Source organism: Falco punctatus, assembly GCF_963210335.1.
Source record: "Falco punctatus genome assembly, chromosome: 9".
NCBI classification, from domain to species: domain Eukaryota; kingdom Metazoa; phylum Chordata; class Aves; order Falconiformes; family Falconidae; genus Falco; species Falco punctatus.
The window spans coordinates 50,619,348-50,638,192 of record NC_137589.1 but is presented as its reverse complement, the minus strand read 5'-3'; the positions used below and the strand labels follow the sequence as shown (position 1 = coordinate 50,638,192).

Genomic DNA, 18,845 nt, shown 5'->3' with positions numbered 1-18,845 from the left:
GCCTAAATATGCAATGTGCTCGCTTTTTATTAACTTAATGAAAACAGCAGAAGATGCCCCGCTGAGGTTTTCCCTTCCCATCCTGGGTCATGCTCAGCACCCGGCTTTTCAAAATTTTCCCTTCTGGGGACTTCCAATTGTCAGATTTTTCTGAGCCTTCCTGTAACGCATCAGGGATGTCTACAGAGAGGAAGAAACCCCGAGGCAGCTATCACTGTTTTGCATTTTGGCTCCAGCTCCAAAATTACATGCCAGCTTTCATAGTCTTAAGCTGAAAGGGAAAGCAGAAGAGCAAACAAAACACAACCTTTTCCTTTGGCTAAAGCAATAGCTCTAGTTTCAGATTCTCCTAAAACTGGAAGCTGACTTTTCCAAATGCCCCAGGGGCATTCAGAAAAGTTCTTTTTGCATCTGCTTTTATGCTCAGACCTCAAAGACATATGGCTGCTCCTGGAGGTAAAGGGAAATAGCCAGAGCTTTAAAGCTTATTTTTCTTTTTTTTTTTTTTTTTTTTTTTTTCCTTTTATTTAACATTTTGAGATGCTTTCATTCAATTTCTTGCCTTTAGTACCTGTCTGCTTGTAGCAAGCTTTTACTCAAACCCTCTTCCCCAGTGGCAGCCTGGAGTGCTGCCAGCATGAGCAGGGAGATGCACGGATCTCTGCGCTGGAGGAGTGCAGGGCTGTCCCCTTCTGACCAGTGTTGTTTTCCTCCTCAGGAGTGCACCCAGAAGTCGGTGAGCTAACTGTTTCCGACATTACTTCTGAAAGCTTCAACCTTTCTTGGACAACCAGCAACGAGGACTTCGACGTCTTTACTATTGAAATTATTGATTCTAACAGGTTGCTGGAGCCCATGGAGTTCAACGTCTCAGGCAATTCAAGGACTGCTCATATCTCAGGGCTTTCCCCCAGCACTGATTTTATTGTCTACCTCTATGGGATCTCTCACAGTTTCCGCACACAGGCAATAAGTGCTGCAGCTACAACAGGTATATAAAACCTACCTCAATGCTAACTCTTTTCTAACTCTTCCTTACAGGTTGTGCCCCTTTCCCTGCCCTCAGCTACCCCACCAGCCTACCCATTACCAAATCCTCTACCTCACTGTTTGATACCACCTAAGGAAGACCTGCCGGAGACATTTTGAACTGTGAATGTTAATCCAACATCCCATCCAGCAAAGTCAGTCAATCACATTGTGATTGTTTCATTCACACAATAAGTTTGCTCTTGTTCAAACGTTAAGGTTGGGGCAACCTTTGACAGAGCTGAAAAGCAAAGCAGATTTCCCAAGAACCAAGTGGGAAATGATTCAATATGTTAGCTTGCAACATGTATTTGCATCTGTTGTACAGCATAGAGGAGATGCTATTTCTCTCAGATAAGCTGATTTCTAGATACAGTTTTTATCCTGATTCTCTAAACAGATTTCAGGCATATTTCAGTCTGTGAAAACAGGCTCCTATAAGGCAGACGCCCTGCTTGAATTCACCTTCCGAATCCAGTTTACATCGGATGACAGATTGAAAGAGCCCATTTGACTTGATGTTGGTCAGTGAAATAGGTAGGCATTTAGCTGTTGGCGCATTGCACATCTCGAGGTTTTACAGTTTTCCCAGAAAAGACAAGGAAGTCAAGTGTTCAGTGTGCTCTAGCCAGTTACAGTATGAAAGTGGAAGGAGAGGACTAGACAATGGAAGCAGGAAGTGCTTTTTCATAGTAGGCAGATGATAGCTCACGTGGTGAACATTTAACATCACCAAATTTTGTCTGCTGACATGATCTTAATAAGAGCTGTCATAGTTTGCCATAGTGATAGCTTGATGTGGCCAATGACATTAAGCAAAATACAAAATTTTGGTGATCAGATAATACAGACTTGCAGTTTTTAGCATCAACAGATCGTGAATATCCTCACTGAATCCTGGGTAATGTGGGCAGGGTGGCTGCAGGGGTAGTGGTATGAAACACAGTGAGAAACGCAAGTCTAGGTGATCTTTGTGACCTGTGGCTCATGTGAATTCAAACTTCTATATTATTTTACTTTGTTGCTTTGGGTTTTAATGATTGCAATACATTTCCATTTGTTTTTCTTCCCATAGTAGAGGAACCTCTCCTTAGCAAACTCACTGTATCAAATGCTACCTCAGACAGCATGTCACTCACGTGGGAAGCGCAGGACAATGCTTTTGACCATTTTATTCTAGAAGTCAGAAACTCTGACTTCCCTTTGGACTCCCTGGTGCACACAGTGCCAGGGGCCTCCCGGCGCTATGTAGTCACCAACCTCAAAGCCGCCACTAATTACACTGTCCAACTCCATGGTGTAATTGATGGGCAAGGTGGTCAGACCTTGACAGCACTGGCAACCACAGGTATTTCACTGTTTCACCTTCCAGGTTTGCTTTTTTCTCCTCTTTCTTTTGCTGTCCACCGAACTGCTCTAAAAAATGGCTCCAACTCATCATCGTTCCTTTGGTAAATTATAGGAAGATCACTATAAGGGGAGGCTGAAATATGCTGGGCTTGAGAGTGCTTGGGCAAAGAGAGATCTGAGACAATGGAAAAGGCTGAAAAAGTGCCCCCAGCATTAAGGGAGCCAGTAGTAAACCATGATTGGTTTCCTTATATATACACTTATCTGCAAGTTCTGTGTATATATAACTGACTTGCTCCAGATGGTTAATAATTTCACAGAGTATCTTTGCACTTGATCTAGAATGAAGTTCTTGTTCATCCCATCCTCACTTGCTCTGTTGTGGGTGGAAGGCCTTCATGTCTTTATCAGCCTGGAGAGGCACCTGCATGTCCTTTTGGTTCTCTCTTAAATGTCCTCCAAGACATTTGCATCTCCAGAGGGAGTTTCACGCAGCATGCTAAACAACCAACCAAAACTGCATGGAGTGGTCTGGCCACCTTATGCTGGTTCCAATGTTCTTCTCTGCCTGGTATTTTTGTGTGTTCCCAGCAGAGACCGGGGCTCAGAATGCAAGTTCAGCCTTTCTTGATGGGCAGCCCACCACTCTGGCACTTGCATTGCTACCTTTGAGTCTCTGAGATCTATCTTGTTTCACTGAATGTCAGAGCTTTTTCTGTGGTGATTCCAGGGTGGTGGGAGATCACCAAGACTTGCCTGAAGAGATAATTTTAACTTATTTTGCATGTAGTGTTCTTTGGAGTCTGAGTGTCATGGTATGAACATGCCTGAGTGGATGCAAGTGGCATGTGGAGGAATGTGGCCATTTCAGGATGAGACTGGAGAGGATCGGTCTGTCCTCTCTGACCTGCATGCGGGGCTGATGGCTCCACACTCGGTTTCACTGGGTTCTCCACCCAAGCCTGTTTGCTTTTTGGATATTTTCTCATCTCCTTCCCTGTCTTCGGAAGTACCATGCTTCATGGTGACATCTTCACTGTCAGCCATGAAGGTGTTGATGGTCACTGGTTGACAGCATGACAACAGCATGTGTCCTTAATTGGGGCCACTTGGATTCACCTGTTCCTAGGCAATTCTAGAGAAGAAGGTGGACTATTATTTAAAAGGCTTGCAATAAGGGACGGGAGAAAAAGTTGGAACATCTTGCAGCAGTTCATGTTTTAGTTAAGAAAAGGATTTCATTCTTTCACTGTTCTCTTTGCCAGTGGGATACATCTTTCTGACTCTTCTCCCAGCATGAACCACTTCCAGAGTTACTTTCCTGTATCTCACTGGCTGCATTTCCCAAGGTGTTCTTGGTTTATACTCAATTGGCAAGAGAAAAAGCAGAAAATCAGCCCTGAGAGCCCACAAAGGATTCTCTGACCACCTGGCTTCCAGGTCATGTTTTTGTGCTCTCTGTTCTGTAATGAATCTTTAATGATTTTATGCTAAATGGAATAGCTTTAAAACAGGATGGGTAAGGATCTCTCCCCCTCCTGTAGCCTGAAGGCCAAGTTTCTCCCCTGGCAGGGGAGAGATGTGATTTTGAATTTCCTCTAGCAGAAAAGGAAAGCCTTTTCTTCTTAAGGAAGTGTCCTGGCCACTGAACAGTCAGAGAGGAGAGCAACAGCAGCGTTGTGGGGTCTTTTTTGTTCATTCTATTAGATAGTCTCTGATTGTGCCTAATCAGAGGATGGGGAACACCTTCTCTGTGGAGTCCAGGGAGGTTTTGGCCTGAGATTAGTGCTGAGATGATCACTGTTAGAACCGAAACCCCTCATAAATTTTGGAGTCCAAAAATAATACAGCTCCAGGCAACAGAAACACTGAACAGAAGCTCAACTGGGATTTCAAGGATGTCTGTTTTGGACTTGCCTAATTCCTGCCTGAAACCTACTTTTATCTACTTTGGAATTGCATTGGGTTTGTATTCCCATCAAATTCCCAGTGTGAGTTCCTGCAGTTTCTGTGGCTTTACCACAGGACTGCATGCTGTTGGTGCTTCTTTAAATCAGGCCCATGTTTCATTAGGAAAATTGAGTTTAAGAAAATGAAATGAAAAAATAATTTAAAAGTCAGCACTAATTTCAGTGGCTTCTTTCCAAAACCTTACAAACTGGCTCTTGCAATGCTCCTTTTTTTTTTCCTTTTTTTTCTTTTTTTTTTTTTTTTCTTTAACCACTGCAAAACAAGGCTGAAACATTCAGCCTTACCTCTAAGCATCTATAAACCTCCGCCGCTAATTCCCCCAGCCCCCTGGAGTAATGCTGTGTCTTCACCTGTGTTCCTTTTTCCTTCAGAGGCTGAGCCACAGCTGGGCACGCTCACACTCACAAACGTTACCCCTGACAGCTTCAACCTCTCATGGACCACCAGAGATGGGCCTTTTGCCAAGTTTGTTATACACATTAGAGATTCCTATGCAGCACACGAACCCCAGGAGCTTACGGTGTCGGGAGGTGCTCGCAGCGCTCACATCTCAGGCCTGCTAGATTACACGGGCTATGACATTAACATTAAGGGGACCACCAATGCTGGTGTTCACACAGAGCCCCTCACTGCTTTTGTCATGACAGGTACCTGCTTAAAGGTTTGGAGTCTGTTTATTGGCTCATAAAGGTATATATTCCAGCATGGATTTAAAAAACAAAAACAAAACTCTCTGCAGCACTGAATATCTTGTCCAGCAACAATGGTTTTGTTTGCAAATCTAGTGCAAGGATGGGTCAGACCAATTGTGTGAACTTAAAAAAAGCATTCTAGGAGGAGTACTAGTTAAGAGTTAGGAACTCTCTGGAGTCTTTCTCCCATATCGAATAATCTCTTTTAACTTTGAAGTTTGAGGGGGAAATTTGCCTAACGCTAGTTGCACCTGAAGGGTCCAGAGAAGACTGGAGTTTAGAGCATCTCCTGTCCTCTGATGTCCCCTCAACCCACCTCTTATGTCTGAATATTTCAGCCAGGTTTTGACTGGGATGGATTGTACATCATACACCTCTCACATGACCAAATAAATGCCACAGATTCGATGTGTTATGTGGCCAGTATGGGCTACTAGGGCTTGTCACACAGGCACAGGGGCACCCTGAGATGGATTAATGAAGAAATCGAGGCCTTTTCCTTTTTCTCCTCTCTTCATTGCATGCAGTGGGGACACCAGCTGCAGTAGCAGCATCCCTCTCAGCGTCAGGCTGTCCATCTCTGCCAAAGGCAAAGTCCACCATCATTTTCCTTAAGGCAAACGGCTGCATTTTGCACCAGCTCTGCTCTGCCCCCTGATGACATTCAGTCACATAAAAACGAGCAACTCAGCTTTCAAAACCCCTGCTCTTTAGCTTCACCAGAGCACAGATGCCTCCTTTTTTGAAAATAAACCACGGACACTGGGATTCTGGGAGAAGGCTTCCCACAGCTAGGTAAACACGTGGCACTGCGCAGCAGAGAGCTGTGCCAGCAGTTCACAGAAACCTGCTGGGTTTAGAGTGGTGGTGTCACTCAACACCTATCCAGGAAAATAATTTTGGCATTTGGAGCTTATTGCTTGTTTACTCACCCTCCCAGAGACCAAACCAAAATGTGGATCTTTGGGCTTGCATGATCAGAAGCAAGTAGGCTGCAAATAAGTCTCTGAACTGCATAAACTGGAGCTGAATCTCTGGCATCCAAACGTGTAAACATCAAAACATAAGGAGTTCCAAATTATAAAACTTCGAGGTAATTTTTATGCTAAATTCTAACAGATTATCAGTTTCAGCAGTTGTGAAATGTCAAAACCAAACCCCAAACCCTTTTCTAGAGAAAATTCTGTGTTTAGCTAACTCATATTTTCTGAAGTGAGCAGAATTTGAGCGATTGGAAGAAGGGATGAGTTCACTGCTGAGCCAACAAAGCAAGGTTTCACAAGTAGTTTAGAGAAAAGCTAGTAATGCCTGGGATGCAGGATCAAGGCCAGGGTTTAGCAAAGCCAGCTGATCTTATTTCACTTCTCAGATTCTGAGTGAGCAAAATGCACTGAGCAACTGTCTTGTGAAATTATGGCGCTTTTTTTTCTTTTTTTCTCATTCCCCCCGCCCCCCCCACCTAGAGACTTGGTGTGAAAGTTCTGAGGATTGATCCACAGCCTCTAAATTTTGACAAGTGTCATGCTGACGTGGGAAAAAAAAAATAAAAAATTCACTGGAATTGAAGTTGTCAACATACCACGTTAGCAGCTGCACATGAAGCTCTTTGGACAGATCATTGCTCATTGCTCTGTTCCGCAGGCATTAGCCCCTGCCCTGAGCCAGGGCAAGTCCGGCCCCTTGCCTGTCCCCTGCAGAAGTGTTTAGTACTTGCACTGGCTGTGACCCTGGCTGATGAATGTCCTGCTCCTGGTAGTCCTTCAGGCATCTCTGACCCCTCCACCATTGTGAAAAGAAAAGCTGGAGATATTCACGTGAAGCAGAGAGGCAAAGCAGCGCAGTACAGGAGCTGTGAATGCCAAAGTTGAGGCTTGTCCCTACAGCACTGGTGGTGGAGACAAATAGAAGGAAATAAAAGCTTCATGCATAGCATTTCTAAAAGAGTTTTGGTTATAACTGTCTTACAGTGCATGTGTAACAGAAGAAATGTGCTTCCACAGTGAGCTTGGAAGGAATTTCAATGGAGCTTGCGAGTCGAGGTACTGAGACACCCTTGATGAAAATTAAGAGTTGACCATCTGACTTCTGGAGGCTCCACTGAAAATCCAAGTCTCGTGGTTCTGGCTATGCACTTCTATTAAATCCGTACTTTGGGGAAAAATGTGATTTATGTTTGGTGGAATCTGTGACACTTTCTAATTTGCAATGTTTTTCGCTTCTTTTTTTTTTTTTTTTGTGTGTGTGTTTTTGCACCTTCCCTTCTTTTAGAGGCCATGCCCCCACTGGAAAACCTAACTGTCTCTGATATTAACCCTTATGGGTTCACAGTGTCGTGGATGGCATCGGAGAATGCCTTTGACAACTTTCTAGTAGTCGTGGTGGATTCCGGCAAGCTGCTGGACCCACAGGAGTTCCTCCTTACGGGAGCCCAGCGGCAACTGAAGCTTAAAGGCCTTATTACTGGCATTGGCTATGAGGTTATGCTTTATGGTTTTGCCAAGGGGCACCAAACAAAGCCCCTAAGCACTGTGGCTGTTACAGGTATTTTAATGTGAACAAATTCTTCTTTTTCACCTTTTCTTTCTTGCTTTTCTTCTCACATGGAAGATGTTTCATGCAATCCGTTTGCAGAGCAAACCTTGGCTTTTGCATCCTTTTCTGCATCGTGGCTACACATAACTCCTGGTGATTGATAGGTTCACCAATGAAATCCTGTTCCTTCTAACTTGATGTTTCCCTTTTTGTTTTTATGAGGGATCCTGTAGAGGCGCATGACGTGGGTTGAGGGGTGAAAGTTTCTGGTATGGTCATGCAGGTACTTCTAACCGAAGTCTTTAAAGAAAAACAGCTGCATGGGGGAGCTCGTCTTGTTAACAGCTGTTGGGCAGCATTCTCCAACTTGCCAACCATCAGGACCTTCAGGAAGGGTGATGCATTTCTTGCCCAAGGCTTCCTTTCTTTCACTCTCTGGGTGGGTTCCACCCAAAGACCATCAAATGTGATCATTGCTACCCACAAAGTTGGCATGTCTCTCCAGAAAACCTTAGCTCATGTTTTCAACCTCATCATAGCTGCTGTTTGCCAGCAGCACTTGAGCTTTCTTGAAAAATCTTTGCAGACTGATTCCGTAGCCCCATAACCATCAAGTCTCATCTGCATGTTGCTGTGTATGCAGCAGCAAAGCTGGGGGTTACCTGATCGGAGGTTTGCAAGAAAATGAATAGGAATGTCTTTCTGTGGAAGAAAGAAGTGCATTGGAGATGCTGTAAGGTAGTAACCACTCCAGTAGCATTTCTCTAGGTAATGACGCCTGACCACACAGAGCTAAAGATATTTTGCAGGTAATTAATAACTTACAGCTCCTGGGATCCTCTTGAATGGGTTCTTTCACTAAAGCCAGTAGGTCTTGCATTTGGATTTAAGTGTGCTGTTTAAGGAACATAAACTTTCATAATTCCCCTGAGCTGCTTCAGCATTTATTTAATATTGCTGTAAAGGATTCATCTGATCAGAAGCATCACAGATGCCAGAAGTGCATGAAATAAGGGTTTTGCATGAAGAAAAAGACCCTTTCAAGGGGCTTCTATGCAGTCCTCCTAACAGAGAGAGACCTGACAACATTACAGGCATGCCTGCAGTTCTATAACAAGAGCTTGTGTTTATCATATGTAAAGGTTTCACGTAGGTAGCAAGGGAGAAATGCACATGAAACTTACTATTAGCATGTATGTAACTTTGCATGCCAGAGGCAAACGGTGTATGTCCCTGCGGTGGATTTGCTATTAAAGAGTGAAAGTTTGAATGGGCCTGCACACACTCACATGTATCTTCTTCAGTAGGTTTATGATGCTAACAGTCCGGGTTGGTTTGGTCTCCATAGCTGGCAGGCTGTTTCCCTTTTCTTTGAACTGTGGTTGGATTTTTGCAGTGTGCTATAGCCAGACCTCAGGCAGGTCTCCAATGAACTGGTTAACAAATCATTTCTTTTCCCTGCTGCTATCTTCTCCTTTTTTAGAAGCAGAACCCGAGGTCGACAACCTTCTGGTTTCAGATGCTACTCCAGATGGCTTCCGTCTGTCCTGGACTGCAGACGATGGGGTTTTCAACAGTTTTGTTCTAAAAATCAGGGATACCAAAAGGAGATCTGATCCACTGGAACTAATAGTACCAGGCCACGAGCGCACCCAGGATATAACAGGGCTGAAAGAGGGCACTGAATACGAAATTGAGCTCTATGGAGTTAGCAGTGGACGACGTTCCCAACCCGTAAATGCAGTAGCAACCACAGGTATTGTCTTTGCAGTAGGAAAAGTGTAACATGTTCACGCCTGTTTCTTTCAGCATCTCTCCTTTGCACAGCCAGCTCGAGCTGCTCCTGAGGTGTTCCAGCTGCCCGCTGCACGTCCCTTAGCCGAGTTACTGCTCCCATGTGCTGTAGTTATTTATAATCAGTCAGTTCCAATTCCTTAGTTTCATCACTGTCTATATAACATGGTTTTATTTCATTACTTTCTTCATTTGGAATTAGGCAGCAGTCTAGCAATGAAAGCACTGGCTCTGGGGTCCAAGAAATACTTTCTTTGTATCACCCTGTTTCAGTGATTCACTGTGACTAATTGCATATCGCCACTATACAACAATTTACCTCCCCAGAAAGGGGGTACAACAAAATTAATTTGCCAGAGCTATTGAGGAGTTTATTTGTGGCTTGATCAGCAAAGGACTAAGCACCCTTAACTTGGACTGATCTTACCAAAAGCAAGATGTTCTCGGTAATTCAACATGAAGTTGAGTTTCTTGCAAAATCAAAACTTTGAACTCTCTCAGCAGAAGTTTCTGTATATTCTCATTCTTGTCTATCAAAAATCCTGATGTAAATTAGCTTAGTGACTTACCCAGGTAAAATAATCCAGAAGAAAAGATGCAGGTATGCCTGTCAATTCATACCTTTTTTTTTTTTTAAAAAAAAAAAAAAATACCAAGGCCTTAATCCTCAATTGCAACATGCCAGTTCCCCAAAGCTGGATTTCTTGCCTTTCATAGTCTCACATTAATGAAGCAACATTGTAAACATAACTGCAAATATCTTCTGTCTGAAGTTAGCCTAAACCTTTCTACATTTCTGAAAAATCTCCACTGGAGCAGAGCTTCATTTTCTCAGTGGCAGGGAGGAGGACATTCTTGCTGCTCATAGCTGGAATATTTTTTCTTCTATAATTTTTCTATGAAAGTGTGCAGATACTAGTCAAGTAAAAAGCTCTTGAAGTTTATGTTGAAATTCTTAGATTAATTTAAACAAACAAAAAAGGTTCATAATTCAAAGCATTTCATTTTAGCACTTTTGAATGAAGCTTTTGATTTTTTTTCCACCAAAATTATTGTTTCATTTTGAAACATATTGAAATCTAAAGCAAATGAAGGAACATCCTGCAACCCAAATTGACTCTTTTAAAAATTTTGAGCTTTCTGATATGAAAACAGTTATTTTAAATCAACCCAGTTCCTGGAGAAGGGCAAGGAGAACGAAACAAGTAAGTTCAGTGCATGAGAAAGCCAAGAGAAACGGATACAAGAGGCATTTGCCCAACTATAGCAGTGTCCTCCAGACAGCACACAGAAAAAGGACAATAATAACTCAGTATTTTCCTGAAATAGCAGGGCCTCATGATTTAACTTAATGTCTGTGGTGCCACTTGTTAGCATGGAAAGGCACATTTCTGACCAGCTCAGTGACTGGCATCACATTCCCTGAATAAACAGCAAGGGCATATGTACACTCAAGCAGACATTTACATGGAGCAGAACATGCATCCATCACAAGCCGCTGTCCCCCAGGCTCGTGGGGAGCTCATAATGGAGAGGGATGTTTAAATTCAGCTGCACTTGTTAGCAGCATCTCCCCGTTTTCACTGGCTTCCAGGATATTTATGGTAAACCACTAGGAGTTGTCATTTTGCTTATGACTACATTCTTATTCAGTTATTTAAGGGAGATTTAGTACATGTCACCTACTGAAGCCAATAGCCCCAAAGATGTTTGTCAGATGTAAATAGCCCATGGATAATTGATAATAGAGCTGGAGCCACAAAAATCCAGCTAAATAATTTGGACTGCAGGTTGCACAACATCGAGTAGCTGGGCTGCCAAGGCATCTAACTAATGTCTTTTTTAGGAGTTGATTATTACACAAACATATGTATATTTATAGCATTTCCAGTCTGGTTGCAAAGAAATATTTCTGTCCCTGAAAGGGGTAGCTCAGACAGGCTTAGATTCAGTCTTACTTTCTTCTGCCTGTGTACAAGTTATGAGTGAGCAAGAAATAAATTAGCTAGCAAGTCTTTAGCTTTGGTAGAGGAGATAGTAAAATAACAGTGGGAATAAAGCTAGCAAACAGGCCAGCAAACCTAAACTGAACATATCAGGGAAATGAAGGCAGAAAAATAATCTAGATTGAAAATCCTTCTCTATTTATCACTTGCAGCTTCCCCCTTCTTACTTACCTGGGCACATACCCTTCGTATACACAAATGCAGTCTTAGGGGATCAGGTCCTCAGTTGATGTAACTGGTGCAGCTGAGGGGGTCTGGTTTGAGCATCCCAAGCCATCCTCACCGAGGGTCTGTACAGCACCCAGCCACCTGCCATGAGGAGAGAGGAAAGATCTTGCAGTGCTCGCCTTTCGCTGCCTTGTCCTCCTCTGTGGTTTCCTTTCCTTCTTCCTTTTGTAAGAAGAAGTCAGCAAGGCAATTGATCAAGTGACAGCCGTGGGCTTCAGATGCTGAAGGGATGAGCAGGTTAGGACTTGCATTTGCTATTTTGTCCACGCAGCTTGTGTTGGTCCTGCATGGTGACTTGCCTAGAGGCTGAGATGATGTCCCTTGCTGCCATCACACCAGGAATGTGGTGTGAAACTGCTGGGCAGGGGAAGTAACAATGAAGTCTGTCTTCCCACACCCATAGCTAATAGCTCTTCCTCCATTATTTACCCATGTGTACAAGTGAACAGCAAGAGTTTTTCCCCCAGAACTGCTGATAATGGTGCTGTTAAAAGGCTATCCTCTTCGGGGTGATGATGGTACCCATTCTCCCTACCCTCTGCATTTGTTTGTCACTTTAGCCTCATCAGTGCTGCTGTGATAGAAGACAATTATAAAATCACCATAGTGAAAGGCAGCATCATACAGATCTGCAGTGTCTAATCAAGTTGGCACAAGGGAGTTTGTCCTCTGATGCTCTCAGAGGGACAGTGTCTTTCCAAAATTCATGTGTATAATGTCTGTTAGGGTGCAATTCAGCCCTCACTGGGGGACCACAACACAGGTATGTGCCATTTAATATCCTTGGTCGGAAGTGTGAGTCTTGTGTTGCTACTTTCCTCCTCTTCTAATGGAGTTTTGCCACACTGTGACAGCATTTTTTATCTGAGATGGTCACAGAACACTTTACATGCTCTTTATTACATGATAAATGCAACCTGGTGCTTCCTGTTGCTTAGGAGAAGAAAGTCAGGGAACACTCTGCTATAGTCTGTTAGGAATGAAAGAACAATTTTTTTGCAAACAAACCCAACAAACCAAAGAGTAGCAGCTCCTTAGGTACCATGAGTGCTTTAGCAACCTCACGGGAAAGTTCTGTCTCTCTTACAGCTAATGGGGAGTGATGCTGGAGGACAATGCTAATTGACTGTATCTGCCCAACAGATGCACTGTGGTTTTTTATAACAGAAGCATTCTAGCCATCTTTTCTGCCTGCTTAATTTTGGCTTTCAGGGAGACCAAGAAGATGGTTTCATTTGCTCCTTTCTAATTTCCCTCTGCTCAAAGGTACCACTCTCTTAAATCTCTGGGACTCGTTCCAGGACTGATGCTTGCTCTGGTGGTCCATTATACTGCCTCTGCCAGGTTTGCTCCCGGGAAAGTAGCTGCAGTTGAGGTACCTGGGTATGTGGAACTCTCACATAGTCAAGGCCCTTCTTACTACTGTTTGTTATGCAGTTCAGATTCTGGTACAGAAAACAAGCACAAAGCCCATGAAAGCGTGCACAGCAGAGCCCAAGTAGGATGGATTGGGTACTTTTTTTCCTGATAAAAGCTGGAATTCCCCATATGTATGAAAATGAACTGCTGATCCATCTCTTTGGTCTCCCGAGTCATCACTAGCACTTTTCTCTAGTCACTAAGGGCACCTACAATGTGCAACAAAATCAATGTGATTTTCACTTCTCTCTCTTTCTCAGGTTTCCTTTATGCTCTTGTTTTCTTCAGACTGTACCTAGATCAGTAGCAACTTTGTGTGCCATTGTAGCTTTACTAATCCCACCTTGCTTCCTTCATTATCCTTAATTCTTTTCTTTCTTTTGGCTTTTCCATGAGAGCAAACCCCATGAATGCAACATGTTTAGTGAGCTCCAGAGTAATAATTTACATTTCTCTTGAGAGCTCTGTTGTTTATCTTTCCCTGCCTTTCAGTTGATTTAGTGCTTTGCTGCTAAAGCTTTGGGGACACATGGAACAAGCAGCCCTCTGACTTCTTTCCCGCAGACACGTTCTTTCCAAGCTATTTCAAGCATCGTTGCTTTTTTCTCCTCTTGCCTTTCCTTCACCTGCCCTCAGCCTGTCTTCACCGCTCTTAATGTAGCTGATGTTGAGTATTGGTGCTCTTTGTGCTAATGGGCTACTCTGTGTGGGCTGTTTATTTTTTTAATACACGTCAGGGTTGTTTTGGTTACAGTCAAAAAAACAAATTGGAAGTGAGATGCTCAATGTAAACTTTGAAGTAGCAGGTCTCTTTACTGTGTCCTTCCAGAAGCCCTTTCCATGCTTTTTGCAGTAGCTTAAATAGGTCTTGAACTGAATGTTTCAAATCAGTGTTGGTTTGCATCTTAAGATTGGGTCATTTGGGCAAAACTGGGCTTTCTTAGCCCAGCTTACTGATCCAATTTATGGGGGCAATAGTAGTGCTCAGGTTCATATGGGGAAAGGTTGGGTTGTATAACAAAAATCTGCAGGGGAATCACAAGTGCCTTCCTCACAACGGTTGTACTTGGATATCCTCTGGATGTATGTGTTTGAATATACCTAGAAAATTCATGGTCTCAGATAAAGATTCCAAGGAGAAAATCTAGTCACCTCTAGTTTGAAGCCAACAAAACTTACAGGCAGCTAGTGCTTGAGAGGAGAGACCCCTGATGAACTCACGCACCTGAGTCCAGGTCTTTTTTAAGCATCCTAGAATAAAAACTTTATGCTCAGAAAGAGAGACCTCTCCACTGCTGAGGGCTGCCACGGCTGTGTGTCACAGCTGCGGCTCTGATACTCAATGGAAAGTCTAAAAACCATCCAAGTGAAACTGAGGTAGAAAAAAAATATAAACATAACGATACCTGAGTAATAGGTGGCATTCCTGTAAGGGTTCCTCCATACCTTTCTGTAACACTGAAATCTCTGTTACCTCTATGTACACAATATGCCAATATGTGTCTGGGGTATTTTTATGCTATGCACTACTGCAACATTACTGAAAAAGGAAAATTTAGACCGAATAGATTGCTGCTGTCAGTATGTGATAACACCATTAACCATTTGGTGCTCCCTGCATTAGTGTTGTTTAGGACAGAATATTGATAGCATCAGCTCTTGGGGTAGGGGTAAGACAAATCAGAGTTCCAGCACTAAGAACTGATAAGCAATTATTTACCTTTCCTTTCTATGTGGTGTGTGTGTGTTCTTTGTTCTCCGCTGACAGTTGTTGGATCTCCCAAGGGAATTTCTTTCTCTGACATCACGGAAAACTCTGCTACAGTCAGCTGGACACCCCCTCGCAGCCACGTGGAGAGCTACCGGATAACCTATGTCCCCATCACAGGAGGTAACTGTGCAGAGGGACGGGGAGGAAGGTGACAAAAGGGAGAGAAGAAAGGGTTTGTTGTGCCAATATCCATTTCTCAGTGCATCTCCCAGATGACCTTACACAGATCATTTCTTTCTTCAAACTGCTGACCAGGAATGTGGATGTGGATACATGGTCCCAGTGAGCCAACCTCTGTCTCGGCAGTGTCCTACATCCCATGGACAAGACTTGTAAGGGCGCTCAGAGCTGAGTACTGGAATCGTTGGTACCCTAATAGGGTCATGTTCACAAAAATCTAGATTCCCCCTGAGCCTCCTAAGTAAGGATTTCTTTCCAAACTGTCTCGTTATTTTGTAGGCACTTTATGAGCTAAGCATATGTGAAAAAATGGCCCTTGGAAACAATAATCGTAGTTCATGGTTATAATAGTTTTCCAAGGCAGTGATTTTCTTAGAGCTCCCCAATGTTGTTTTATTCCTTCCATTATATCTTGGTTTTAGTGTTCATTTAAAAAATTCCTATACTTAAACAGGTTTTTAGCATAACTTGGGGACATCTTTGAATGGAAACAGCTACACAGCAAACACTACAGATGTCAGAACTATAAAAGACATGCTATTGACTAAGACAAGTAAAGATACAAGCCTTTAGAAAATACAGTATGTAAGCATGCACACAACTTTAAATATATAGTTGTCCCACAGAAGAAAAGGAGCAATCCGCTATCATAAAGTTAGGCACTCTTCTAAGTGCTTTCCTGGAATAAACCCAGAATCTGAAATATGTGTCCTAAGTCCTCACCCACATATACAGCACCTCTTAAAATGATATATACTGTATCCTTATTTGAAATGAGATGGGTGAAAGAGAAACTTCTAGCCCTTACCAGAAACAAGGCAGATCGAAGTTGCAAGTCCTGTCCTCTTGCAGGTGTATGAATTTCCATGTAGAGTACATTGTGTTTTCACCTTACATCTCATTCGTAAAATCCCATTTTTCTGAACAGAAATGTTAATTTTTCCTTACTGTTGGCATACCATTAGGAATGAATAGAAACCAATGTCTTAGATTTACATGTCATGGCAGCAATATTTTTTCCTGAGGCTACCCTTTGACATCGGTGATTGTAACTAACTAGGGAAAATTCACCACCTCCTGTACAAGTAGGTGCATGTTGGTCAAAATGTCTTTAGCTTGAAACACATCCTTCAAGCATTTCCTGGAGTATTGTGTCACTAATCCTTTGGCATTTGGCTTTATCCTAGGTACTCCAAATGTTGTTACAGTCGATGGAAGCAAGACAAGGACCAAGCTGGTGAAGTTAGTGCCAGGTGTAGACTACAATGTTAGTATCATCTCCGTGAAAGGCTTTGAAGAAAGTGAACCCATCTCTGGCACTCTGAAAACAGGTGATAAATAAAGAGCAAATAGCAGTTTTCCCAATGCGTTGTCTGTGCCGTAGGAGAGGCTGGGGAACTGGAGCTGCAGACCCACTGAAATCCCATTTTTGCTGTCCTTTTACCTATTCTTTCTTTGTGCCTCTGTATTTCAGATGAGACTAGAAATTGCAAGGGATCAGGCTCCCATCTGCTTAGTGCTGATGCTCAACTTCCAGTGAGACAGAGACAATTCACATAGTTACAGTCCTAATACATCAGAAAAAAAACCCAGAAGCTACTTACCACTATTTTACAGACAAGGGAGCAAAGTGCCAGCTCAGCTGAGCAGCTCAGACCAGTTTTTGTTGTGGACTCAGACTCTCCCAGGTTCCAGACTGTGTTCTAAGAGTAAAAACATTCTCTCTCCTGTTTTTTTTCTTAACGCAGCTTTAAATATCCCTGCAGGCAATGAGGGTTCACCGCCTCTGCTGACCCCACCCTGCAGTCTCCATCATTCATTCTTATTTTGGGGGGGAGCAAGTATCCAGAGAACAGAGGCAAGGAACAAGTTGACGAGTATTGGATAGTAACATGAAATGTCTAAGCCCATCCCAGCCGTACTGGAGGCAGATATCTATCCTAGTTCAGGGAGAGCATAAAGCCATGTGCAAAGCAGAGTCCTGTGAGGAAGCAAGGCAGACCGTGTGGGGATTTTGGATGGTTGGCTGCCTGTTTGATTGGTTTATTTTTAAACATGCAGGGCAAGCTGGTGGAAGGTCACGGTGGTGATCAGTTGCTGTCATATTAATTCTTTTTCCCAGCTCTGCCTCCCGAGTTTGCTCCAAAAAAGCAGCCCAGATTTGGGGGTGTTGAGAGAAATATGTCAGCTCTGACAGAGTCGTTAAGATTGACGATATCAAGACTGATCTGAGAACATGGTTATGGCTGTTCCCAGTGTTTAATCTAGATGTTGACCCCCCCCTTTCCAGCCGGGGCATTTGATGTCTCTTTACAGGCACTGACGTCTTTCCTGCAGAGCTCCACTATTCCAAAGGCAATCAGAAAAGCTGCATCAAGCAGCAGTGTTTGCGCATTTTGTATCATATATTTACAACAGAGCATTGCACAGAGCCAAGAACATTTGTCAAATGTCAAATTTCTTCAATTTGTTATTCTCTTCCTTTCAGCGCTGGACAGCCCGTCAGGTCTAGTAGTGGTGAACATCACAGATGCTGAGGCTCTGGCGACCTGGCAGCCAGCGATTGCTGCTGTGGATAATTACGTTGTCTCCTACGCTTCTGAGGACGGTGAGGAGTTAGTGATGGGTCTGGGAGCTGACAGCGGTACAGCTCTCGAAGGATGCTCCGAAATGGGTGCAGCGACGTGACTCCAGGAAGATGGCAGGGGGCTGTTATTTGAGGGAAACATTTTAAAAACTATAATTTCAGTTAGGCATTCCCAATTCAGATGTGAGCAGAGGTAACAAGATTCTTGAAAAGATGGCGTTATAATTCGTATGAACACTAGAGAGTGCTAATACTTCTCGCTAAGGTACTCTGGTAGCAATTCAGAATCAGCACAGGTGAGAGCAGGGAGATGGGCTCTGGGCTTTTACTATTTTGCTCTTGCTCCCCAGCTAGTAAAAAATAAAATAAAATAAAATTAAAAAATCACTAGTGGAGTGTGAAGTTGAGTACATCATGACATGTCTGAATAATGCTGGGATCTGTTCTGTTTTGTGTTTTCTTCTTAGAACCAGAAGTTACCCAGATGGTATCAGGAAACACTGTGGAGTATGACCTGAAGGGCCTTCGACCTGCAACTGAGTATACGCTGAGTATCCATGCGCTGAAGGACACACAGAAGAGTGAAACCCTCTCCACTCAGTTTACTACAGGTGCTATGTCCCACCTCACTGCAGGGGAGAGCAACCCTCTCCACTCAGTTTACTACCGGTGCTATGTCCCACCTCACTGCAGGGGAGAGCTGCCATCTCTTTTAGTCCCTCCTGGCTTACGTTTCTCTAATACCAGCAAGTGACCCAGCACGTTGTGCTTTTTTTAGTAGAAACCTGAATTTGGGTAGCATTTGCACCAACTTTTCTCAGGTGAAAGGCTGGCGTGACTGATCCAGAAGGTGGTTTTCTGTCACCATTTCTACAGATTCTCAAATAAAGCAGAAGCAAGAGCTCTTCTTTGGGGCTGATGCTGGAATACCAATGCTGAAGGTATCCAGCTAGTTTCATACTTAGGGCTTTCCAGGAGCATCAGTGAAATCATGGACATTTCTTGTTTTCCTCACTGTTACTTGGCTTGTCCCAGGGCAAAGGAGCCAAGAGCCAAGTCTTACAAATTCCATGTTATAATTACAGTGAAGAAGGGAAGCTGTAGCCAGACCAAGTATGAAAAATTTTCCTGTCCAAAAGAGGTGTCATTGAAACCAAAGATTTTCTTCCTGGGAATATATAAATACCAATCCCTCTTCTTGTGTGAAACAATGAAAGGCACAATTTTGTTTCAAAAGACATTTTGATGAAACTGCTTATAAAGTGCCTGACACAAGCCAATATTTA

The 18,845-nt window shown here is 43.2% G+C and overlaps 1 protein-coding gene across 7 annotated transcripts in view; it reads left to right on the top strand.

Annotated features, from left to right (window-relative positions):
• The window catches only part of TNC (tenascin C), a 114,966-nt gene that overhangs the window by 87,607 nt on the left and 8,514 nt on the right, over positions 1-18,845 (top strand). For 5 of the 7 annotated variants that reach the window (XM_080402279.1, XM_080402278.1, XM_080402280.1 and 2 more), the window contains 6 exons: positions 719-991; positions 9,058-9,330; positions 14,790-14,912; positions 16,160-16,303; positions 17,461-17,580; positions 18,027-18,170. In XM_080402279.1, the coding sequence (XP_080258405.1) occupies positions 719-991; positions 9,058-9,330; positions 14,790-14,912; positions 16,160-16,303; positions 17,461-17,580; positions 18,027-18,170 (1,077 nt within the window). The remainder of the gene's footprint in view (positions 1-718; positions 992-9,057; positions 9,331-14,789; positions 14,913-16,159; positions 16,304-17,460; positions 17,581-18,026; positions 18,171-18,845) is intronic. The other 2 variants (XM_080402281.1, XM_080402282.1) reach the window with 2 other exon arrangements.